At 47.8% G+C, this 21,029-nt stretch overlaps 1 protein-coding gene across 1 annotated transcript; it reads left to right on the forward strand.

Annotated features, from left to right (window-relative positions):
* Window positions 1-2,041: 2,041 nt before the first annotated feature.
* LOC142985396 (BTB/POZ domain-containing protein 7) lies at window positions 2,042-20,874 on the forward strand (the record flags this gene model as incomplete). Its single annotated transcript, XM_076133525.1, has 20 exons — window positions 2,042-2,134; window positions 2,792-2,856; window positions 3,983-4,077; window positions 5,401-5,581; window positions 6,049-6,159; window positions 6,863-7,023; window positions 7,479-7,541; window positions 8,281-8,409; window positions 9,371-9,497; window positions 9,726-9,867; window positions 11,007-11,058; window positions 11,695-11,767; window positions 12,851-12,976; window positions 13,367-13,545; window positions 13,825-13,979; window positions 15,997-16,116; window positions 16,770-16,862; window positions 17,165-17,371; window positions 19,053-19,132; window positions 20,005-20,874. Coding segments are annotated over 20 exons (2,364 nt in total), but the record flags the coding sequence as incomplete, so codon positions are not given.
* Between the last annotated feature and the right edge of the window lie 155 nt (window positions 20,875-21,029).

Consider the following 21,029-nt stretch of genomic DNA (forward strand, 5'->3'; position numbering starts at 1 on the left):
ACGCCGCTACCATTGCATCGGGTGGTCGTGGGGTCGATTCCCACACGGAACAATTATTTGCGCGATCTACAAAATTGTTTCGGGTCCGGTTGTTCTTTGTGTCCGTTGTTTGTATGTTTGTAAAAGTCCCCGCGACACAAGAGCAATTCTTAGTGCGGGAGTTGTTATTTAAAATAAAATATACCTCTGGCTGCACTTGCAAGTATAGCAAGGGTAATTTAAGATTTATTCTCGAAACCAAAAGTTGTTTTTCAAAAACTAGTTTATTTTTTATAAATGTCCTTGTTTTAAAGCTTTAAATAATTGGGTTAATTGTATTTGTTATCTGTTATCTATGTATGTTTGTATGTATGACACAGAATAATATGTTAATATACTGTATTGTTTTTAAAGAAATTTTTGATATAACAGGAAGTTAGGCTTTGTAACTTTGTAGGCCTAGATTTTTTGTTTGTTTGTGCTTACATACAAATATTTTTGTATGTTTAAGATTTTTACTGAGAATAATGTTGTTTGGTAAAAATCTCTGTTCAGTCTGTAGGCACAATGATTAGTAGTTTGTCATTGTTTTATATAGATAGGTAGTGTCTGACTGCAGTCTTGTTTTCGTGAATAGCTTCCTTAGATAAGAGTAACATAATATGTGCTAATAAATTAAATAAACCAACTATACTACTAATACTACTACTAAACTATAATACTTGGTGTATCCTAAAACGAGAGCAGTGATAGCCGAGTGGTATAAGTTGACACCTCCCACGCCAGTGGTCGCAGGTTCGAATCCAAGGCAACACACCAATGACTTTTCCAAGTTATGTGTATCACTGCTCCAACGGTGAAGGAAAACATCGTGAGGAAACCTCGCATGCCTAAAATTTGTTTAACACATTTATTGAGGGCATGCACCGCACTTGGCCAGCGTGGTGGACTCAAGGCCTAACCCCTCCCTCATAACGGGAGGAGACCTTTGCCCAGCAGTGGGACAGTAAAAATCTATTTTATGAAAGAGAAAAACTTGCATCTAATAATTTAAACATTTAGTAAAATTGAATATTTTTTATGTATTCGAGGAGCTTGTGGCTAAGTAACAACAGCCGCGCGGATCAATATCTCAGGTAAAGCTACGCTTGCCGAGGTTGGTCTGTGTATGAGTGACCATATAAACATACCGAGTTCTTCCGTGTTTCGGAAGGCACGTTAAATTGTGGTCCTAGCTGTCATTTTCAAAGATCTTTGACAGTCGTTACCAGTAGTCAGAAGCTTGAAAGTCTTACAACCATTCTTAGTATCGTGTTATAAGCCAGGTAACTGTGTTGTGTAGGTCTGATAGACAGTCGCTGCATGTACAATACTAGTATTCAGCTGCATCCGGTGAGACTGGAAGCTGACTACAACATAGTTGGAAGAAAGGCTAGACTGATGATGATTGTTTAAGTATTTGCGAAACAGTCTCTCAGCCCACTGCTATTGTTCATACATATGTTTATAGTAATATTCATGTAGTGTGATATTTACAAACATTGTGTAAGGTGTAGTAATAATAAAACAAACATTATGATCAATAATGATATGTTGTAAGCAATTGCTAAGATAGTCTCTGTAATCTATACTTAATATTATAGAGCTGAAGAGTTTGTTTGTTTGTTTGAACGCGCTAATCTCAGAAACTACTGGGCCGATTTGAAAGTCTTTCGGTTTTTGATAGTCCATTCATCGAGGAAGGCTATAGGCTATATATCATCACGCTACTACCAATAGGACCAGAGTACCAGTAAAAAATGTTACAAAAACGGGGGAAATTTTTACCCATTCTTATGTTACGCAAGCGAAGTCGCGCGGGTCAGCTAGTTTTGATAATATTTGACATGAGGGTACCAATCTAATTTTTCTTAAAACCCTGTTACTGCTACACTGCCGGGTAAGGGTCTCCTCCCGAACGAGGAAAGCCTTTAGTCCACCACGCTGGTGAAGTTGGGGACTTAATGAGTTTTATGTTTATAATGTTATGTGTGTGCAGGTGTGCTGGGCGCGGTGATGGCGCGGTGATGGCGGTGGCGGGCGCCCCATGAGCCGGCTGCTGTGCTGTCTGTGCGCGCGCCAAGCCGACATGGGCGCCGCGCTCTCGCATCCACAGGTACCTACCACTATCATCATCCTACCTTCAAACCAGCTGCAGGTATAATATAGACTGCCTCCGTGGCGCAGTGGTTAAGATCACCACGCCGCTACCATTGCGTCGGGAGGTCGTGGGTTAGATTCCCACACGGAACAATTGGCCATAGTTAAACGGAAACGATCCAACCCACACAGACGTAGTTTCGAGATATTTAACTTTTAAGTTCAGATCACTTTAACTTTGGGGACTAACTCAGGACTATAAACTTCATGGTGGGTTTGAATTTTACTTGGATTGTTTTCGTGATATTAAAATTTTAACTTCAAGGAGTGTTTTGGTATACATAACTCATTTTACCCATAGTGTGGGTTGGATCCTTTCCGTTTAACTATGGCCAATTATTTGTGCGATCCACGAATAATTGTTTCGGGTCTGGTTGTGCTTTGTGTCCGTTGTTTGTATGTTTGTAAAAGTCCCCGCGACACAAGAGCAGTTCTTAGTGCGGGAGTTGTTTTTAAAAGAAATCGAAATCGAATCAGCACTTGGTGGGTTTTTGCCAGTGGTTTGTATGTGTAAGCTGAAGACCAACAGACCACTCTCATGGTTGTAACTCTCGAGGTAGTCAGCAGACCACTAGTCGTTGTTGAGGGTGTTAAAGAAGGTATTCTGTCGCAGGAGGGCGAGGCGTGTGACGGCGCCGGCGTGCCGGCCGCGCCTCCCACCATGGCTGATGTCATACGGTCAGTATACTCCACTCCTCACCTTGCTGAGCTGTTCCACTCTAGCTAAAATCTATACTATACTAATATTATAAAGCTGAAGAGTTTGTTTCTTTGTTTGTTTGAACGCGCTAATCTCAGGAACTGCTGGTCCGATTTGAAAAATTCTTTCAGTGTTAGATAGCCCATTTATTGAGGAAGGCTTTAGGCTATATATCATCACGCTACGACCAATAGGAGCAGAGTAACAGTAAAAAGTGTTACGAAAAACAGGGAAAATTCTGATCCATTCTCTCTTATGTGACGCAAGCGAAGTTGCGCGGGTCAGCTAGTAGCCTAAAGTCTTACCCTTCAGCTATACTCACACTTTATTATCCAGCAGGCTTACAGTAATATCGACGCTGGTTTAAAATGAAACTAATCTGCATTAAACAATCCTATTAGTTTAACTTTAAACCAGCGTTAAATCACGCGCTAGTTAGAAATTTACTACTCTTTGACATTTGCTCGAACCAATCGAATTTGATTTTCGACTCGATACTGTCGGGAGTAAGCCTGCAAAAGTCTTCAAATAAAAGATTTGTTGCTCATAATTAACTGGCTTTTTTGCGTGTCTTTAGTAAGTGATACTGCCTAGGTCTTGGGTTTGAATCCCGGGTCGGTAAAAAACAGTTATTTCTGAGATTTAAGTTTATTTTTCATAGGATCACGCCTTATTCTTTCTGTCTATGAGTTGTCTGTCAGTGCAGCGACTGATTTTTTAGATAGTCATATGTACTGTTCTAACGCACTATAAGAGTGATGTAATAGAGAGTGTATCTATGTAATGTACACACACTTGTATTTTTAATTAATTAGTTATAAATTATAACTTATAATGCAGTAATTAATTATGAGCTTGAAGTTTTAATTTATTTTAGAAAGTATTGTATGAATTAACTTACTATGTACTGTAGGTAACTGTTAAGTATGAAGACTTTATTTTTTATGAAATATTTATGTTTGACCCAAAAAAAAAATTGTTTTTACAGCTAGGTATAATATATTTGAGTATTCCTCTTTCAGCACCCATCCCATAAATCCTATAGCTTCCTTAGCTTCAAGTAGTTCATAATATTGACGTCTCTTTCGTTCTGTGTGTTGTTAGAGAGAGAAAGAAGAAGGCTGCCGGCTCGGGGCTGGGCACGCTGCGGCGACGGATCGCGCTCGTCCGCCGCCCCAGGGACAACCGACCTGATAGAGGTATGTAACACTTAATACACTATATACTGAGATCTACATAAATATTATAATGCAACGGGTCTTAAACGCGATTGAAAATTAAAGGTTAGAACCTTATTTGTCAGTCAGTTAGCCCGTGACCACGGTCGATGTAATTCGATCGAAACGTCGGATAAATAAGGTCTCCTAACCTTTCATTTTCAATCCCTATTAAGACCCGTTGCATTATAATATTATATGTACCACTTTGTAATACACTGTATACTGAGCACTATAACGCAAATATCAGCCCATTACTGTCCCACTGCTGGGCAAGGGTCTCTTCCTGTAATGAGGGAGGGGTTAGGCCTTGAGTCCACCACGCTGACCAAACATGGAGACTTTGCATACCTTCAAGAACTGTGTTAAAGAATTAGCAGACACGCGAGGTTGAATCACGATGTTTTAACAAGTGATCATTATTTCTTATACACACATAACTGAAAAGTCATTGGTGTGTTGCTTCAAATCCTCAATCACCTGCGTGAGAGGTACCAACTTATACCACTCGGCTATCACTGTTACAAATATTAAGACAAATTTAACTGCCTCTGTGGCGCGGTCGGTAGTATATGCGACTGCGTTGCGAGAGGTCTCGGGTTAGAATCCTGGGTCGGGCCAAAAAAAAAAAAAAGTATTTTCTGAGATTTTCTGTTAAGAATTTCTTAGAGATTGCCCGGAGTTAGGAAGTTGAGGTCAAAGACCTCCGTGCCTCGGAGAGCACGTAAAGCCGTCGGTCCTGCGCCTGACCTCTCACTGGTCGTGTCGGTTATCCGTCCCACCGAACTATGAGAGTGATGGAATAGAGAGTGTACCTGTGTATTGTGCACACACTTGGGCACTATAAACAAAGTCCTGCACAGATGGCCAGTTTCAATGGAACTGACCGCCGTAGCCGTATATCGGCTAGGAGGACATTATTATTATTATTATATTAAGACACTAACTTCATAAAATAAATTAAGAATCCATTGCTGAGTAAGAGTATCTTACCGGAACGAGGGAGGGGTAAGGTCTTGAGTCACACTAGCAGAAAACTTGGACTTATTCCTTCAAGAACTGTCTATAATACTTGTAAGGTATGCAAGAATGTACCTACTTATTTTCTTTCATCCTTTCAAGTGGTACAGGGTTTGCACTTGGCTTCATAAATCAGTAGCCACACTCTCGATATCGTCGAAGTTCCTCTAGTCTAGAATCGGATTATAATTTCAGAACTGGTATGATTGGAAGCTAGTTTAAAGACTGGATTGAGAATCGTGGTAGTTTGTGTTAATGTTGTGTGTGTGTGTGTGTGTGTGCCAGGGTGCGAGCACGCGCGGTTCATCCGCTCGGTGGTGTCGTCGTGGCGGCTGGCGGAGGTGTTCCTGCTGTGCGAGGAGCTGGAGGCGGGCGCGGCGCTGCGCGACCTCGCCACGCAGGCCGAGCTGGCGCGCGAGCCCGCCGGCGCGCTGCACGCGGACCTCGCCGCCGCCTACCGGGACAGGTGCGACTCACTCACTCAACCACTCGTTCAGTCATTCATTCACTCACTCTATCACTCACTCATTCAATCATTCATTTACTCACTCATTCAATCATTCATTCACTCACTCATTCTGTCATTTATTCACTCACTCATTCAGTCATTTATTCACTCACTTATTCAGTCATTCATTCACTCACTCTATCACTTATTTAATCACGTATAATCACGTACTCACTTTCTCGCTTATTCACATTCCCATCTACTCACTTATTAACTTAGTACCGGTTTCCGAATACATTTATCGGTAGTTTATCTATTTAATAGCGTTTTTATATGAGTTTAAAAGCTGTAGAATAGATAAACTACCGATAAATGTACCTCAGAAACCGGGAGTTATTCATTCACAAGTTTTCACTCGCTCACTCGCGGGTCATTGACCCCCACAAGTACGATACAGTGTCACTGACCTCCTCTCTCTGTGACAGATGGTGGTGCGACATAGAGCTGGTGGGCAGCGGCTGGTCGCTGCCGGCGCACCGCGCGGTGCTCGCCGCCCGCTGCACCTACTTCAGGGACCTGCTGCAGAGATATCCACCGTGAGTACACCACCTGTAGCGGTCTAGTGGTCTAATAGACCACAGCGAGTTGATCTAGTGGACGTCTCCGGTCTGGTATAGACCACCGCATGATGTTTATATAATAATATGGGGTTTGCATATGTGGGGACTACTAGACTAGTATTTAAGCGGTCACCTGGATTTTGAACACGTATTTGGGTCTACAGCACCTCGATTTCGGGGTCTGTTAGAACTACAATTTGGTTGGTTGGTGGCAATGAAACTGACGGCCGTAACCGAAATCGGCCAGGACGGCATTATTATTATCATTTGTACGTCTTTTGTATATCTCGGGACTGCGGAGTCCCCGAAATTCGGAAGGCAAGCGTGGTGCCCAAGCCAACATGTAGAGGTCCTTATCTTTAATCTTTTAAATATGTGAAACTACAATGTGTATGGAGTCCACTAGACTACAATTTATTGTAACTTATCATTGCTTACGTGCTTACGGGTCTACTGGATCACTGTCAACGTGGTCTACTAGACGTTATATACCACTTGTATATCCTTATTATTACAAAACTTTGATAGCGAAATTGTCTGACCATATTGTATTGTATAAACATAATTGCCCACTTCTTTTATAATGATCTAATTTTAAATTTTCTAGCAACAAAAAATATTGTTGTTATTTAGTTTAAACTACTTATCTAAATTATATTTTTTGTCTCTATTCCTCCAGTGGCGCAGTCCGCGTGCCGCTAGAAGGCGCGGCGGGGTCTCTGTCCCGCGCGGAGGTGGAGGCGGCCGTGCTGGCGCTGTACGCGGGCGCGGGGGCGGGCGCGGGGGCGGGCGGCGCTGCGGGCCCCCCCGGCGCCCGCCCCGTGTGCACGCTGTGTCATAGTGAGTGTTGTAGCTTATAACTATTTCGCTGCTTTAAAACAAAAGGGCCACAATTTAAAAAAATCCAAATTATAGACAATAAAAAATAACTTAAGTTATTTTTATAAACCTGATAAAATGCAAATTTTCATAATAAAAAGGATTTTTTTATTTGTGGCCCTTTTGCTTTATAGCAACGATTTATATTACGCTTACTCGTAAAACTAAACTTGTAATAGAAGCGTTTAAAGTGAAAAACTTAATAACTTTTAAATAAAATAAGATTAGTAATTTTAACACTGATAATTGAGGTTAACTTAAATTTAAATTGTATCAATTTTTTCGAGCAATTTTAGATATTGCTACTAGATAGACATAATTTCGAAATGTAACTAATGTAAAACGTTCGAAAAATGATTAATATGAAGGCTCTCATTTTACTTATATGTATTAAAACAATATGTATTTACTTACAGAATGGGACCGGAACGCAGCCGCCGACGTGGACCTAGACATTATCAATGTGGATGGCAATAATAGTGAGTATCACTTAACTACCACTGTTGCTATTGTTTTATTACTGACCTTTGCCTTTCCCACTGCTGGGCTACTCCTCCCGAATGAGGGAGGGGTTAGGCCTTGAATCCGCCACGCTAACCAAGTGTGGGGACTTTGCATGCCCTCAATAAATGTATTAAACAAATTGTAGTCATGCAAGGTTTCCTCACGATGTTTTCCTTCACCGTTGAAGCATGTGATAATTATTTCTAATACACACATAACTTGGAAAAGTCATTGGTGTGTTGCCTCGTGTTCGAACCTGCGACCAGTGGCGTGGGGGTGTCAACTTATGCCACTCGGCTATCACTGCTCTACTTTACCACTATATATGTGATTTTTTGCATATTTTCGAGATGTGTTTCTGTGCATGCAAGCTTTCCTTACGATGTTTTCCTTCACCGTTTTAACAAGTGATAATGATTTTTCCGTATTTATGTAAAAAGAAACCACACAGCAAATATGCACTTTTAAGATAGTTATATATATGATATCAATAACTTTTCCAAGTTATGTGTGTATTAGAAATAACTATCACTTGTTATAACGGTGAAGGAAAACATCGTGATGCAACCTTACATGCCCGAGAGCTTAGAACAGTTCTTGTAAGCATACAAAGTCCCCCACTTGGTCAGCGTGGTGGCAACTCATTACGGGAGACCCTTGCCCAGCAGTGGGACATTAATGGATTATATTAATGTATGTATGTATGTCCGTCAGCCTGGTCGTCGGGCGGGCGGTGCTCGTGCGGCGCGCGCTCGGACGCGGCCACGCTGCGGCGCCTGGGCGCGGCGCTGGGCTTCTCGCTCGACTCGCTACACCATGACATGAGATATCTGCTGGACTCAGGTTTGTTATTTGTCTATCTATACTAATATTATAAAGCTGAAGAGTTTGTTTGTTTGTTTGAACGCGCAAATCTCAGGAACTACTGGTCCGATTTGAAAAATTCTTTCAGTGTTAGATAGCCCATTTATCGAGGAAGGCTATAGGCTATATATCATCACGCTACGACCAATAGGAGCAGAGTACCAGTAAAAAATGTTACAAAACGGGGAAAATTTTGACCCATTCTCTCTTATGTGACGCAAGCGAAGTTGCGCGGGTCAGCTAGTTATTAATAAAATGTTCATGGTAAATGCTTTCGAAAAGAAGACAGTACCAATATGACATAGTGATCTATCAACGCACAGCACAAACCACTGGACGGATCGAGCTGACATTTGTCATGCAGGTACATGTTATGACGTAGACATCCGCTAAGAAAGGATTTTGATCAATTCTACCACTAAGGGGATAAAATAGGGGATGAAAGTTTGTATGAAACTTTGTCAATTTTAAACCGACAGAGCTGAGACTTTGCTTGCATAGAGCTACTATGACTCAGGCGTCCCTTAAGAAAGGATTTTGGTAAATTTCACCCCTAAAGGCATAAGATAGGGGGTGAAGTGTGTAAAAAAATTAAATTTTCAACTGATTGAACTGAAATTAACCTAGATTCACACAATATAGGATACTTTTTACTATATCTGGTATCTTTCTCAGGCGGACGAAGTCACTGGGAGGAAGCTAGTTCATTTAGATTTTGTGTAATCTTTATATATATAACTAGCTGATCCGCGCAACTTCGCCTGCGTCACATGAGAGAGGATGGGTCAAAATTTTTCTCGTTTTGTAACATTTTTTACTGGTACTCTGCTCCTTTTGGTCGTAGCGTGATGATATATAGCCTATAATGATATTTTTTTTATATGGCAAAGCAACGTTTGCCGGGTCAGCTAGTGTGTAATAACATAGTATTATGGCGCAGGAGAGATGGCGGACGCCCGGCTGGTGTTCCGGCTGGAGGGGGGGTGCGGCGCCGCGTACGGGTTCCGCACGGCGCTGGAGCTGCCCTGCCACCGCCTCGTGCTGGCCGCCAGGTCCAGGTTCTTCAGGTGAGTTGAGTGAACCTTGCCGCGGTCAATACACGGATGGGTGACCGTATTGTGGGGTTTGAACTGGGTAGTGAGAGACTTTGCACCTCGCTGCGGTTATTATATGGATGGGTGACCGTATAGTGGTGGGGAGGGACCTTCTGTAGGTTAAGCACACTTTGCCGCGGTTGTTGATGTACAGAATACAAGATGTAAAGTTAAATGTTTATAATGTTGTGTCTCCTGCAGGAGCGTGATGTCCCGGCGCAGCAGTGCGGCGGGCGCGGGGGGCGCGGGGGGAGCGGGCGCGGGGGGCGCCGTGTGCGTGGACGAGAAGGTGTTGCCGCGCAGGTTCGCCCGCGCGCTGCTGCATGCCGCCTACACTGACACCGTGAGTATACTGGGGGAGGGGCGCGGGGGGCGGGGGGCGCGGGGGGAGCGGGCGCGGGGGGCGCCGTGTGCGTGGACGAGAAGGTGTTGCCGCGCAGGTTCGCCCGCGCGCTGCTGCATGCCGCCTACACTGACACCGTGAGTATACTGGGGGAGGGGCGCGGGGGGCGGGGGGCGCGGGGGGAGCGGGCGCGGGGGGCGCCGTGTGCGTGGACGAGAAGGTGTTGCCGCGCAGGTTCGCCCGCGCGCTGCTGCATGCCGCCTACACTGACACCGTGAGTATACTGGGGGAGGGGCGCGGGGGGCGGGGGGCGCGGGGGGAGCGGGCGCGGGGGGCGCCGTGTGCGTGGACGAGAAGGTGTTGCCGCGCAGGTTCGCCCGCGCGCTGCTGCATGCCGCCTACACTGACACCGTGAGTATACTGGGGGAGGGGCGCGGGGGGCGGGGGGCGCGGGGGGAGCGGGCGCGGGGGGCGCCGTGTGCGTGGACGAGAAGGTGTTGCCGCGCAGGTTCGCCCGCGCGCTGCTGCATGCCGCCTACACTGACACCGTGAGTATACTGGGGGAGGGGCGCGGGGGGCGGGGGGCGCGGGGGGAGCGGGCGCGGGGGGCGCCGTGTGCGTGGACGAGAAGGTGTTGCCGCGCAGGTTCGCCCGCGCGCTGCTGCATGCCGCCTACACTGACACCGTGAGTATACTGGGGGAGGGGCGCGGGGGGCGGGGGGCGCGGGGGGAGCGGGCGCGGGGGGCGCCGTGTGCGTGGACGAGAAGGTGTTGCCGCGCAGGTTCGCCCGCGCGCTGCTGCATGCCGCCTACACTGACACCGTGAGTATACTGGGGGAGGGGCGCGGGGGGCGGGGGGCGCGGGGGGAGCGGGCGCGGGGGGCGCCGTGTGCGTGGACGAGAAGGTGTTGCCGCGCAGGTTCGCCCGCGCGCTGCTGCATGCCGCCTACACTGACACCGTGAGTATACTGGGGGAGGGGCGCGGGGGGCGGGGGGCGCGGGGGGAGCGGGCGCGGGGGGCGCCGTGTGCGTGGACGAGAAGGTGTTGCCGCGCAGGTTCGCCCGCGCGCCGCGTATGTAAATAAAATAAATAATAATTGATTATACTGATATCTCTATGTATGTATGTATGTTGTCAGGTGGACCTGAGCCTCATCGGCAGGAACTCCACGTCGCCCTCGTCTACCAACAGCACCGGCAGTGGGAACACGGTAACTATAACATTATTTTATTAACTACCTACTATCAAATACTGTTTTACTCGCTTTAATGTTACTTTACATAGGTACATTAAAATTAAGCATGAATTCAGAACTTCTCCCCTTTTAAAATTTGTTAAAAATCTTATTATATTAAGTACCTACTATAAAACACTGTTTCGTGTTGATTTGGTTACATTAAAATTAAGCACGAATTATAAATTTTCAGTCAGGATTGTTTTTTGGTAGAACTTAAACCCACTGAACTTTGTTTAAAATCGCAAAAGTCTTTCCCAAAATAACCTTAATTAAATAGTTAAACATAAACAAAAAAATTTCTAATGATTTTTTAATGATATTTGTAAGGGTCAAGGCCTGACCCCTTCCTCGTTTGAGAGGAGATCCTTGCCCAGCAGTGGGACACTAACGGGTTAAAAAGAAAAGTTTTTTTATAAATTCTAAGATTCCCAATTTGAAAGCAAGTCTTCAATTCAATTTATCAAAAGAATGGGGGCGAGGGGGAGAGGGTTGGTGCTCGAACTCAACTTCTTTTCCCTCTACATATATTAATATTATTTCATGTATAAGTATATAATGTATGTATGTATGTGACAGGCGTGGTCGGGAGTGACTCGCGGCGGCACACGACCGGTCACCGCCGCGACGTTAGACGATGCCTTCCAGCTGTACGAGATTGCTAGGTGAGTCACATTATAATATCATTATATGTCTTAGATAATGATATTATAAAAATAAATTTAACCCATTACTGTCCCACTGCTGGGCAAGGGTCTCCTCCCGTAATGAGGGAGGGGTTAGGCCTTGAGTCCACCACGCTGGCCAAGTGCGGGTTGGGGACTTTGCATGCCCTCAATAAATGTGTTAAACAAATTTTAGGCATGCAAGGTTTCTTCACGATGTTTTCTTTCACCGTTGAAGCATGTGATAATTATTTCTAATACACACATAACTTCTAAAAGTCATTTGTGTGTTGCCTCGGGTTCGAACCTGCGACCACTTGCGTGGGAGGTGTCAACTTATACCTCTCGGCTATCATTGCTCATAACCAAGTAGACTTTGAAATTTAAATATTATGTAGTTCGATATTAGGTTGCTAATTACCAAGAATTTAAAAAATGTGTTTAATAACTTAAAAATGCAAGGTTTAATCATTCAGTTTTCCTTCACCGTTGGAACAAGTGATCATTATTTCTAATATACATATAACTTGGAATAGTCATATGTACCTACTTTTTGAACACACCTCGTATGTTATCTTGAGTTCGAATTATCGACCATTAACGTGGGTCGCGTAACTTGACTACTATCGTTGCAAAAGTAGAGGCGCCCATAAAATGGCGCTCACCGGTCGGTAAATGATCTGTTAGTTAAGCAACCCTTGGCGCGCTCATTCCATAGATGGGTGACCGCATAGTGGTATTTGAGCTGGGCGTCTCCGTGCTTCGGAGGGCACGTAGTACATAGTTGGTACTGGCTGTTCTATTAAGATAACAGTCGTTAAGCCACGTCAAAGGCCTCTCGGGCGGCTTGAACAACTTTGACACTAGGTTGACCACTGTGGAGGAACGAGGTGTCATGTTCCTCCAACACAAAGGGAGGATCCTCCGACCAGGCAGTCTTAGTATCGTGTTATAAGTCAGGTAACTGTGTTGTGGAGGTCTGATAGACAGCCGCTGCATGTACAATACTGGTATTCAGCTGCGTCCGGTGAGACTGGAAGCCGACATAGTTTGGTACAAAGGCTGATATGTATGTTGTGTCAGGTTCCTGGAGATGCCCATCGTGGTGCAGGGCTGCGAGGACGCCATCGTGGAGGCGCTGTCGGCCGACACGCTGCCGCTCGTGCTGCGCTGGGCCGCGGCGCCGCACGCCTCGCACTGGGTGCAGCGGTACGTCTCTGCAGCCCTAGGGCTCTACGCCTGGTGCTGACACAGCTTGCAGTATAATATCATACGGGAATTAACGCGAACACGCATTCTTTACCCCCGTCAGAAAAAGAGGGGTATTATAAGTTTGACGTGTCTGTGTGTGTGTCTGTCTGTCTTTCTTTGGCATCATAACTCCCGAATTAGCAGTGATTCCAATATGTTGTTGCATATATAGTTTCGTGCAATAATGTGACAGTGTGTTGTAAATATTGTGATTTTATGTGTAGACAAAAATACAAATTGTTATGTTTATTTTCTTCTCTATAAAACTATTGTTTTTCAGTCAAATTGTTGCATTATACAGTTTCGTGTAATAATGTGATGTTAATACAAATAGTGTCTTGTGTACAGCCAAGCGATGCGCTACCTCCGCGACGAGTTCCCGTCCATCATGTCCGGGGCGGGCTGCGGGCGCATCCCGCTGGCGGCGCTGGCGGACGCGCTGGGCTCGTCGTTCCTGCAGGCCAGCGAGGCGCAGGTGCTGCGCGCGCTGCTGCGCTGGGCCGCCGACCAGCCCGCCGACCGCAGAGGTAGGAATATCTATACTAATATTATAAAGCTAAAGAGTTTGTTTGTTCCAACGCGCTAATCTCAGGAACTATGGTCCGATTTGAAAAATTCTTTCAGTGTTAGATAGCCCATTTATCGAGGAAGGCTATACATACATATAACATCACGCTACAGTCATTAGGAGCGGAGTAGCAACGAAAATTGTTACAAAAACGGGGAAAATTTTGACTCATTCTCTTAAGTGACGCAAGGGACGTTGCGCGGGTTAGCTGTATATAATATCCCCCCTCCCCCCCCAGAGTCGAGCGTGGTGCTGTGCCGCGCGCAGTCGGTGGGGCGGCGCGGCTGTCGGCGGCGCGACGCGGGCGACGCCGCGCTGCGGGACCAGCTGGCGCCGCTCGCCCCCCTGCTGCGGCTGGAGCACCTGCCGCCCGACCACGACCTGCTGCAACAGGTACACACACTGTATATGACTGTAGCGCGCTGCGGGACCAGCTGGCGCCGCTCGCCCCCCTGCTGCGGCTGGAGCACCTGCCGCCCGACCACGACCTGCTGCAACAGGTACACACACTGTATATGACTGTAGCGCGCTGCGGGACCAGCTGGCGCCGCTCGCCCCCCTGCTGCGGCTGGAGCACCTGCCGCCCGACCACGACCTGCTGCAACAGGTACACACACTGTATATGACTGTAGCGCGCTGCGGGACCAGCTGGCGCCGCTCGCCCCCCTGCTGCGGCTGGAGCACCTGCCGCCCGACCACGACCTGCTGCAACAGGTACACACACTGTATATGACTGTAGCGCGCTGCGGGACCAGCTGGCGCCGCTCGCCCCCCTGCTGCGGCTGGAGCACCTGCCGCCCGACCACGACCTGCTGCAACAGGTACACACACTGTATATGACTGTAGCGCGCTGCGGGACCAGCTGGCGCCGCTCGCCCCCCTGCTGCGGCTGGAGCACCTGCCGCCCGACCACGACCTGCTGCAACAGGTACACACACTGTATATGACTGTAGCGCGCTGCGGGACCAGCTGGCGCCGCTCGCCCCCCTGCTGCGGCTGGAGCACCTGCCGCCCGACCACGACCTGCTGCAACAGGTACACACACTGTATATGACTGTAGCGCGCTGCGGGACCAGCTGGCGCCGCTCGCCCCCCTGCTGCGGCTGGAGCACCTGCCGCCCGACCACGACCTGCTGCAACAGGTACACACACTGTATATGACTGTAGCGCGCTGCGGGACCAGCTGGCGCCGCTCGCCCCCCTGCTGCGGCTGGAGCACCTGCCGCCCGACCACGACCTGCTGCAACAGGTACACACACTGTATATGACTGTAGCGCGCTGCGGGACCAGCTGGCGCCGCTCGCCCCCCTGCTGCGGCTGGAGCACCTGCCGCCCGACCACGACCTGCTGCAACAGGTACACACACTGTATATGACTGTAGCGCGCTGCGGGACCAGCTGGCGCCGCTCGCCCCCCTGCTGCGGCTGGAGCACCTGCCGCCCGACCACGACCTGCTGCAACAGGTACACACACTGTATATGACTGTAGCGCGCTGCGGGACCAGCTGGCGCCGCTCGCCCCCCTGCTGCGGCTGGAGCACCTGCCGCCCGACCACGACCTGCTGCAACAGGTACACACACTGTATATGACTGTAGCGCGCTGCGGGACCAGCTGGCGCCGCTCGCCCCCCTGCTGCGGCTGGAGCACCTGCCGCCCGACCACGACCTGCTGCAACAGGTACACACACTGTATATGACTGTAGCGCGCTGCGGGACCAGCTGGCGCCGCTCGCCCCCCTGCTGCGGCTGGAGCACCTGCCGCCCGACCACGACCTGCTGCAACAGGTACACACACTGTATATGACTGTAGCGCGCTGCGGGACCAGCTGGCGCCGCTCGCCCCCCTGCTGCGGCTGGAGCACCTGCCGCCCGACCACGACCTGCTGCAACAGGTACACACACTGTATATGACTGTAGCGCGCTGCGGGACCAGCTGGCGCCGCTCGCGCCCCTGCTGCGGCTGGAGCACCTGCCGCCCGACCACGACCTGCTGCAACAGGTACACACACTGTATATGACTGTAGCGCGCTGCGGGACCAGCTGGCGCCGCTCGCCCCCCTGCTGCGGCTGGAGCACCTGCCGCCCGACCACGACCTGCTGCAACAGGTACACACACTGTATATGACTGTAGCGCGCTGCGGGACCAGCTGGCGCCGCTCGCGCCCCTGCTGCGGCTGGAGCACCTGCCGCCCGACCACGACCTGCTGCAACAGGTAATAATGGCCTTCTGCCGACATACGGCCACGGCGGGCAGTTTCATTGATACTGGCCATCTGAGCACGACTTTGTTTATAATGTCCACGGACCATATTTTGACTTCAACAGTCCACGGGTGGTCCGCGGACCACTGGTTAGGATCCTCTGGTCTAGTTCATATATAGTATCTGACCTGTGTGTGTGTGTGTGTGCAGGTGGTCCGTCGCGGCATCGTCCCGCCGGCGGGTGAAGGCGCGGGGCAGGCGGACGCGTGGCTGGCGCGCGGCTCCTACCGCCCGCCGCGCTGCTTCCTGCCCTACCTCGACGAGATCAAGGTACCACTCACTCGCTCACTCATACACTCACTTATTAGTTCACTCACTCACGCACTTTCAGTCACTCATTCACTAACATTTTCGATCATTATTCACTCACATATGCACTCGTTCATTAACTTATTCTCTCACTCACTCACTCGTTCATTTACTCATTCACTCGTTCATCACTCATTCATCACTCATTCACTCGTTCATTTACTCATTCACTCGTTCATCACTCGTTTATCATTCATTCACTCATTCATCATTCATTCACTCGTTCATCATTCATTCACTCATTCATCACTCATTCACTCGTTCATCACTCATTCACTCGTTCATCACTTATTCACTCGTTCATCACTCATTCACTCACTCATTCACCCACTCGATTATCACTCATACATTCATTCATCACTGGTTAATCACTCATTCACTCGTTCATCACTCGTTCATCACTCATTCACTCGTTCATCACTTATTCACTCGTTCATCACTCATTCACTCACTCATTCACCCACTCGATTATCACTCATACATTCATTCATCACTGGTTAATCACTCATTCACTCGTTCATCACTCGTTCATCACTCATTCACTCGTTCATCACTCATTCACTAACTCACTATATTATTACTACTACTATTATATAATGTGTACATACTTGCAGGCGTTACTGGAGGACCAAGCCGTGCCCGAGGCGGAGCTGTCCCGCGCGCGCCGCGACAGATACCTGCACAGAATACCTGACACGCTGTACATGGTATGTATATAACTTGTGTCACAACATGTATGTATGTGAATGAAGCGAGGGAAGTTTGTAAGCATTGTACCAAGTGACGTTCTTTACTTTCTATCTATGATTGTACCTATGTGTATGGTTAGTGGTCAACCTAGTGTCAAAGTTGTTCAAGCTGTCCAAATGGTCTTTGACATGATTTAACGACTGTTATCTTAGTAGATAACAGCTGGGACCGACTAATATGTCCCCCGAAGCACGGAGATGCCCAGCTCAAATACTAGTATGCGCTTGCGTCTACAATACAGACCTATATTCCCTCCCAGGTGGCGGCAGCCCGGTCGGCGGCGCGCGACGGGTCCAGCAACGCTGCGGGCGGCGCGGAGGGCGCGGCGGGCGGCGCGGCGCGGCTGTGCGTGTCGCCGCGCGTGCTGGCGCAGCTGCGGGCGCGGGCGCGCCTGCTGCGGGGAGCGCCGCCCGCCGCTAGGGCGCTGCTGCTGCACTCCACCGACAAACTCACCGTGTACAAGCAGGTATGCAACATAATTATAGTTTACTATCATTGCTTCTGTGACGCGACCAGTGGTAGATACGACTGCCGCGTTAGAGGTCTCAAGTTCGAATCCTGGATCTGTAGCTCAATTCTCTACTTCTATCGACTGCCATCAATCAACCTGTCATCGAGAAATTTTATATGAAAAGTAGCTGAACCGGCAAACGTTGCATTGCCATATAAAAAAAAATGTGTCACTTCGGTGAATGAAAAATAGATGTTGGCCGATTCTCAGACCTACTCAATATGCTCACAAAATTTCATGAGAATCGGTCAAGCCGTTTCGGAGAAGTATGGCAACGAAAACTGTGACGCGCGAATTTTATATATTAGATCTGATCAGCGCGTCTGACGGGTGTCGTAGAAAACATTTTGACAGTAACTTTTAAACTCTCGCGTTGCATGTTTAATGTATAATAGAATACGGGAATTAACGCGAACACGCATTTTCACGCACAGTCAGCCTGGGACCACGGCGATTGCAACCTGCGCCGAAACGTTAGGCATTTTAAGGTAAAATGCGTGTTCGCGTTAATTCCCGTATTCTATTATACATTTTGACAGTACATTCTAAATGTCAAATGTCGATAACTAGCCGGTTGTCGGTAGTCGATAGTGGTAGAGCATCGAGATACTAGCCAAGTATTGTTTTAAAAAAGACAACTTTTATACAATAATCTTCAAATCAAAATCAAATCATTTATTCATTTAGGTCAAATATTGACACTTATGATAGTCGTTACAATTATTATTACTAAATCTACCACTAGCTCCGAAATAGTACAGCCTTATGAGAAGAGCTAGCGAAAAGCTAGCTAGCTTCTTCAAGATTTCCTGTTACTAAATTGTTAGTAATTGCCTGGAGTTGAGAAATTGAAGTCATAATCCTTCGTACCACGGAGAGCAAGTAAAGCCGTCCTGCATCTAACCTCTCATAAAACACGACTATGAGAGTTATGTAATAGAGAGTGTACCTGTGTATTGTGCACACACTTGGACACTATAAACATAGTCCTGCACAGATGGCCAGTTTCAATGAAACCGGATAACAGATAGGAAAACATTATTATTATTCTTTTAATATAAATCTATACTAATATTATAAAGCTGAAGAGTCTATTTGTTTGTTTGAACGCGCTAATCTCAGGAACTACTGTCCGATTTGAAAAATTATTTCAGTGTTAGATAGCCCATTTATCGAGAAAGGCTATAGGATATATATCATCACGCTACGACCAATAAGTGCAGAGTACCAGTAAAAGATGTTACAAAAACGGGGGAAATTATGAGCCATTCTCTCTTATGTGACGCAAGCAAAGTTGCGCGGGTCAGCTATATCATTATATTTATTTAACTTTCAATTTAATAAATCTTTCATGAAACTATATAAAACACTAGCTGACCCGGGCAACTTCGCTTGCGTCACATAAGAGAATCAAAATTTTCCGTGTTTTTGTAACATTTTTTACTGGTACTCTGCTCCTATTGGTTGTAGCGTGATGATATATAGCCTATAGCCTTCCTCGATAAATAGGCTATCTAACACTGAAAAATTTTTTCAAATCGCCCAGTAGTTCCTGAGATTAGCGCGTTCAAACAAACAAACAAACTCTTCAGCTTTATAATATTAGTATAGATGTAATAATGTTTGTTATTTTCAGATCGCGTTACGTGCAGTGCGCGAGATGTCGCTACCGGACGCATGCGCCGAGCTACTGCTCACTGACTTAGATACTGACAGGTATATTACCTTAAAAAACTTATTTCATTAAATTTGAAACTTTATTTGAACTTTTCTTTTTAGACTCTAAAACTTATCATCAAATCTTAAAACAAATAATAAAAATAAAAAATTATGTTGAGCAGTGATAGCCGAGTGGTATAAGTGACACCTCCCACGCAAGTGGTCGCAGGTTCGAATCCGAGGCAACACACCAATGACTTTTCCAAGTTATGTGTGTATTAGAAATAATTATCACATGCTCCAACGGTGAAGGAAAACATCGTGAGGAAGAGAAGATAAGATCATATTAAATTCTTTTATAATAAAATATCGTTTCGAACATTCACTTTCATAAATTAATTAATTTCTGAAAGATACTGTGACTAAGTATATAAGAATACACATACATAATAATTAAATATACATTTAAGGCATTACTGTCCCACTGCTGTGCATGGGTCTCCTCTCGCATTGAGGGAGGGATTAGGTCTTGAGTCCACTACGATGGGTAAATGTAGGTTAGGAACTTTGCATGCCCTCAAGAAATGTTTTAAAGAACTTTCAGACATATAAGTTTTTGTCTAGATATCTTCCTTCAAGGCCTAACCCTAGCTAATTAAAAAGAAAATAATTTTATAAGACTACCTCAGTGGCGTAGTCGTCAGTGTGTGCAATCTTCACGAAATTCCCGGGTCGCGCAAAGTTCTATTCTTTTCTAATTGATTTTAAAATATTTCTAGTAATAATAGCAACCCGTAGTATGGTAATGTGCCCGGTATGACATACTCGCTCCCTACATTGGACTAGCATTGTTAATGTCGCAACATCTGTTATATTTGAGTATAACCGACATAATATATATATAATGTATGTATATGTGTGTGGTACAGCGAGGCGCCGGCGCCGGCGGAGGCGGCCCCCGAGCCGGCGGAGTCGTGGGACGCGAGCGCCGCCGAGCGCTGGCGCTGGCGCAGGGACCAGCAGCAGGAGTGCTGCCGGTGAGTACATACATAGACACTTATATATAACAGGAGGCGGCCCCCGAGCCGGCGGAGTCGTGGGAGGCGAGCGCCGCCGAGCGCTGGCGCTGGCGCAGGGACCAGCAGCAGGAGTGCTGCCGGTGAGTACATACATAGACACTTATATATAACAGGAGGCGGCCCCCGAGCCGGCGGAGTCGTGGGAGGCGAGCGCCGCCGAGCGCTGGCGCTGGCGCAGGGACCAGCAGCAGGAGTGCTGCCGGTGAGTACATACATAGACACTTATATATAACAGGAGGCGGCCCCCGAGCCGGCGGAGTCGTGGGAGGCGAGCGCCGCCGAGCGCTGGCGCTGGCGCAGGGACCAGCAGCAGGAGTGCTGCCGGTGAGTACATACATAGACACTTATATATAACAGGAGGCGGCCCCCGAGCCGGCGGAGTCGTGGGAGGCGAGCGCCGCCGAGCGCTGGCGCTGGCGCAGGGACCAGCAGCAGGAGTGCTGCCGGTGAGTACATACATAGACACTTATATATAACAGGAGGCGGCCCCCGAGCCGGCGGAGTCGTGGGAGGCGAGCGCCGCCGAGCGCTGGCGCTGGCGCAGGGACCAGCAGCAGGAGTGCTGCCGGTGAGTACATACATAGACACTTATATATAACAGGAGGCGGCCCCCGAGCCGGCGGAGTCGTGGGAGGCGAGCGCCGCCGAGCGCTGGCGCTGGCGCAGGGACCAGCAGCAGGAGTGCTGCCGGTGAGTACATACATAGACACTTATATATAACAGGAGGCGGCCCCCGAGCCGGCGGAGTCGTGGGAGGCGAGCGCCGCCGAGCGCTGGCGCTGGAGGCGGGACCAGCAGCAGGAGTGCTGCCGGTGAGTACATACATAGACACTTATATATAACAGGAGGCGGCCCCCGAGCCGGCGGAGTCGTGG

This window comes from Anticarsia gemmatalis, chromosome 30 (genome assembly GCF_050436995.1).
Source record: "Anticarsia gemmatalis isolate Benzon Research Colony breed Stoneville strain chromosome 30, ilAntGemm2 primary, whole genome shotgun sequence".
Lineage (NCBI taxonomy): Eukaryota > Metazoa > Arthropoda > Insecta > Lepidoptera > Erebidae > Anticarsia > Anticarsia gemmatalis.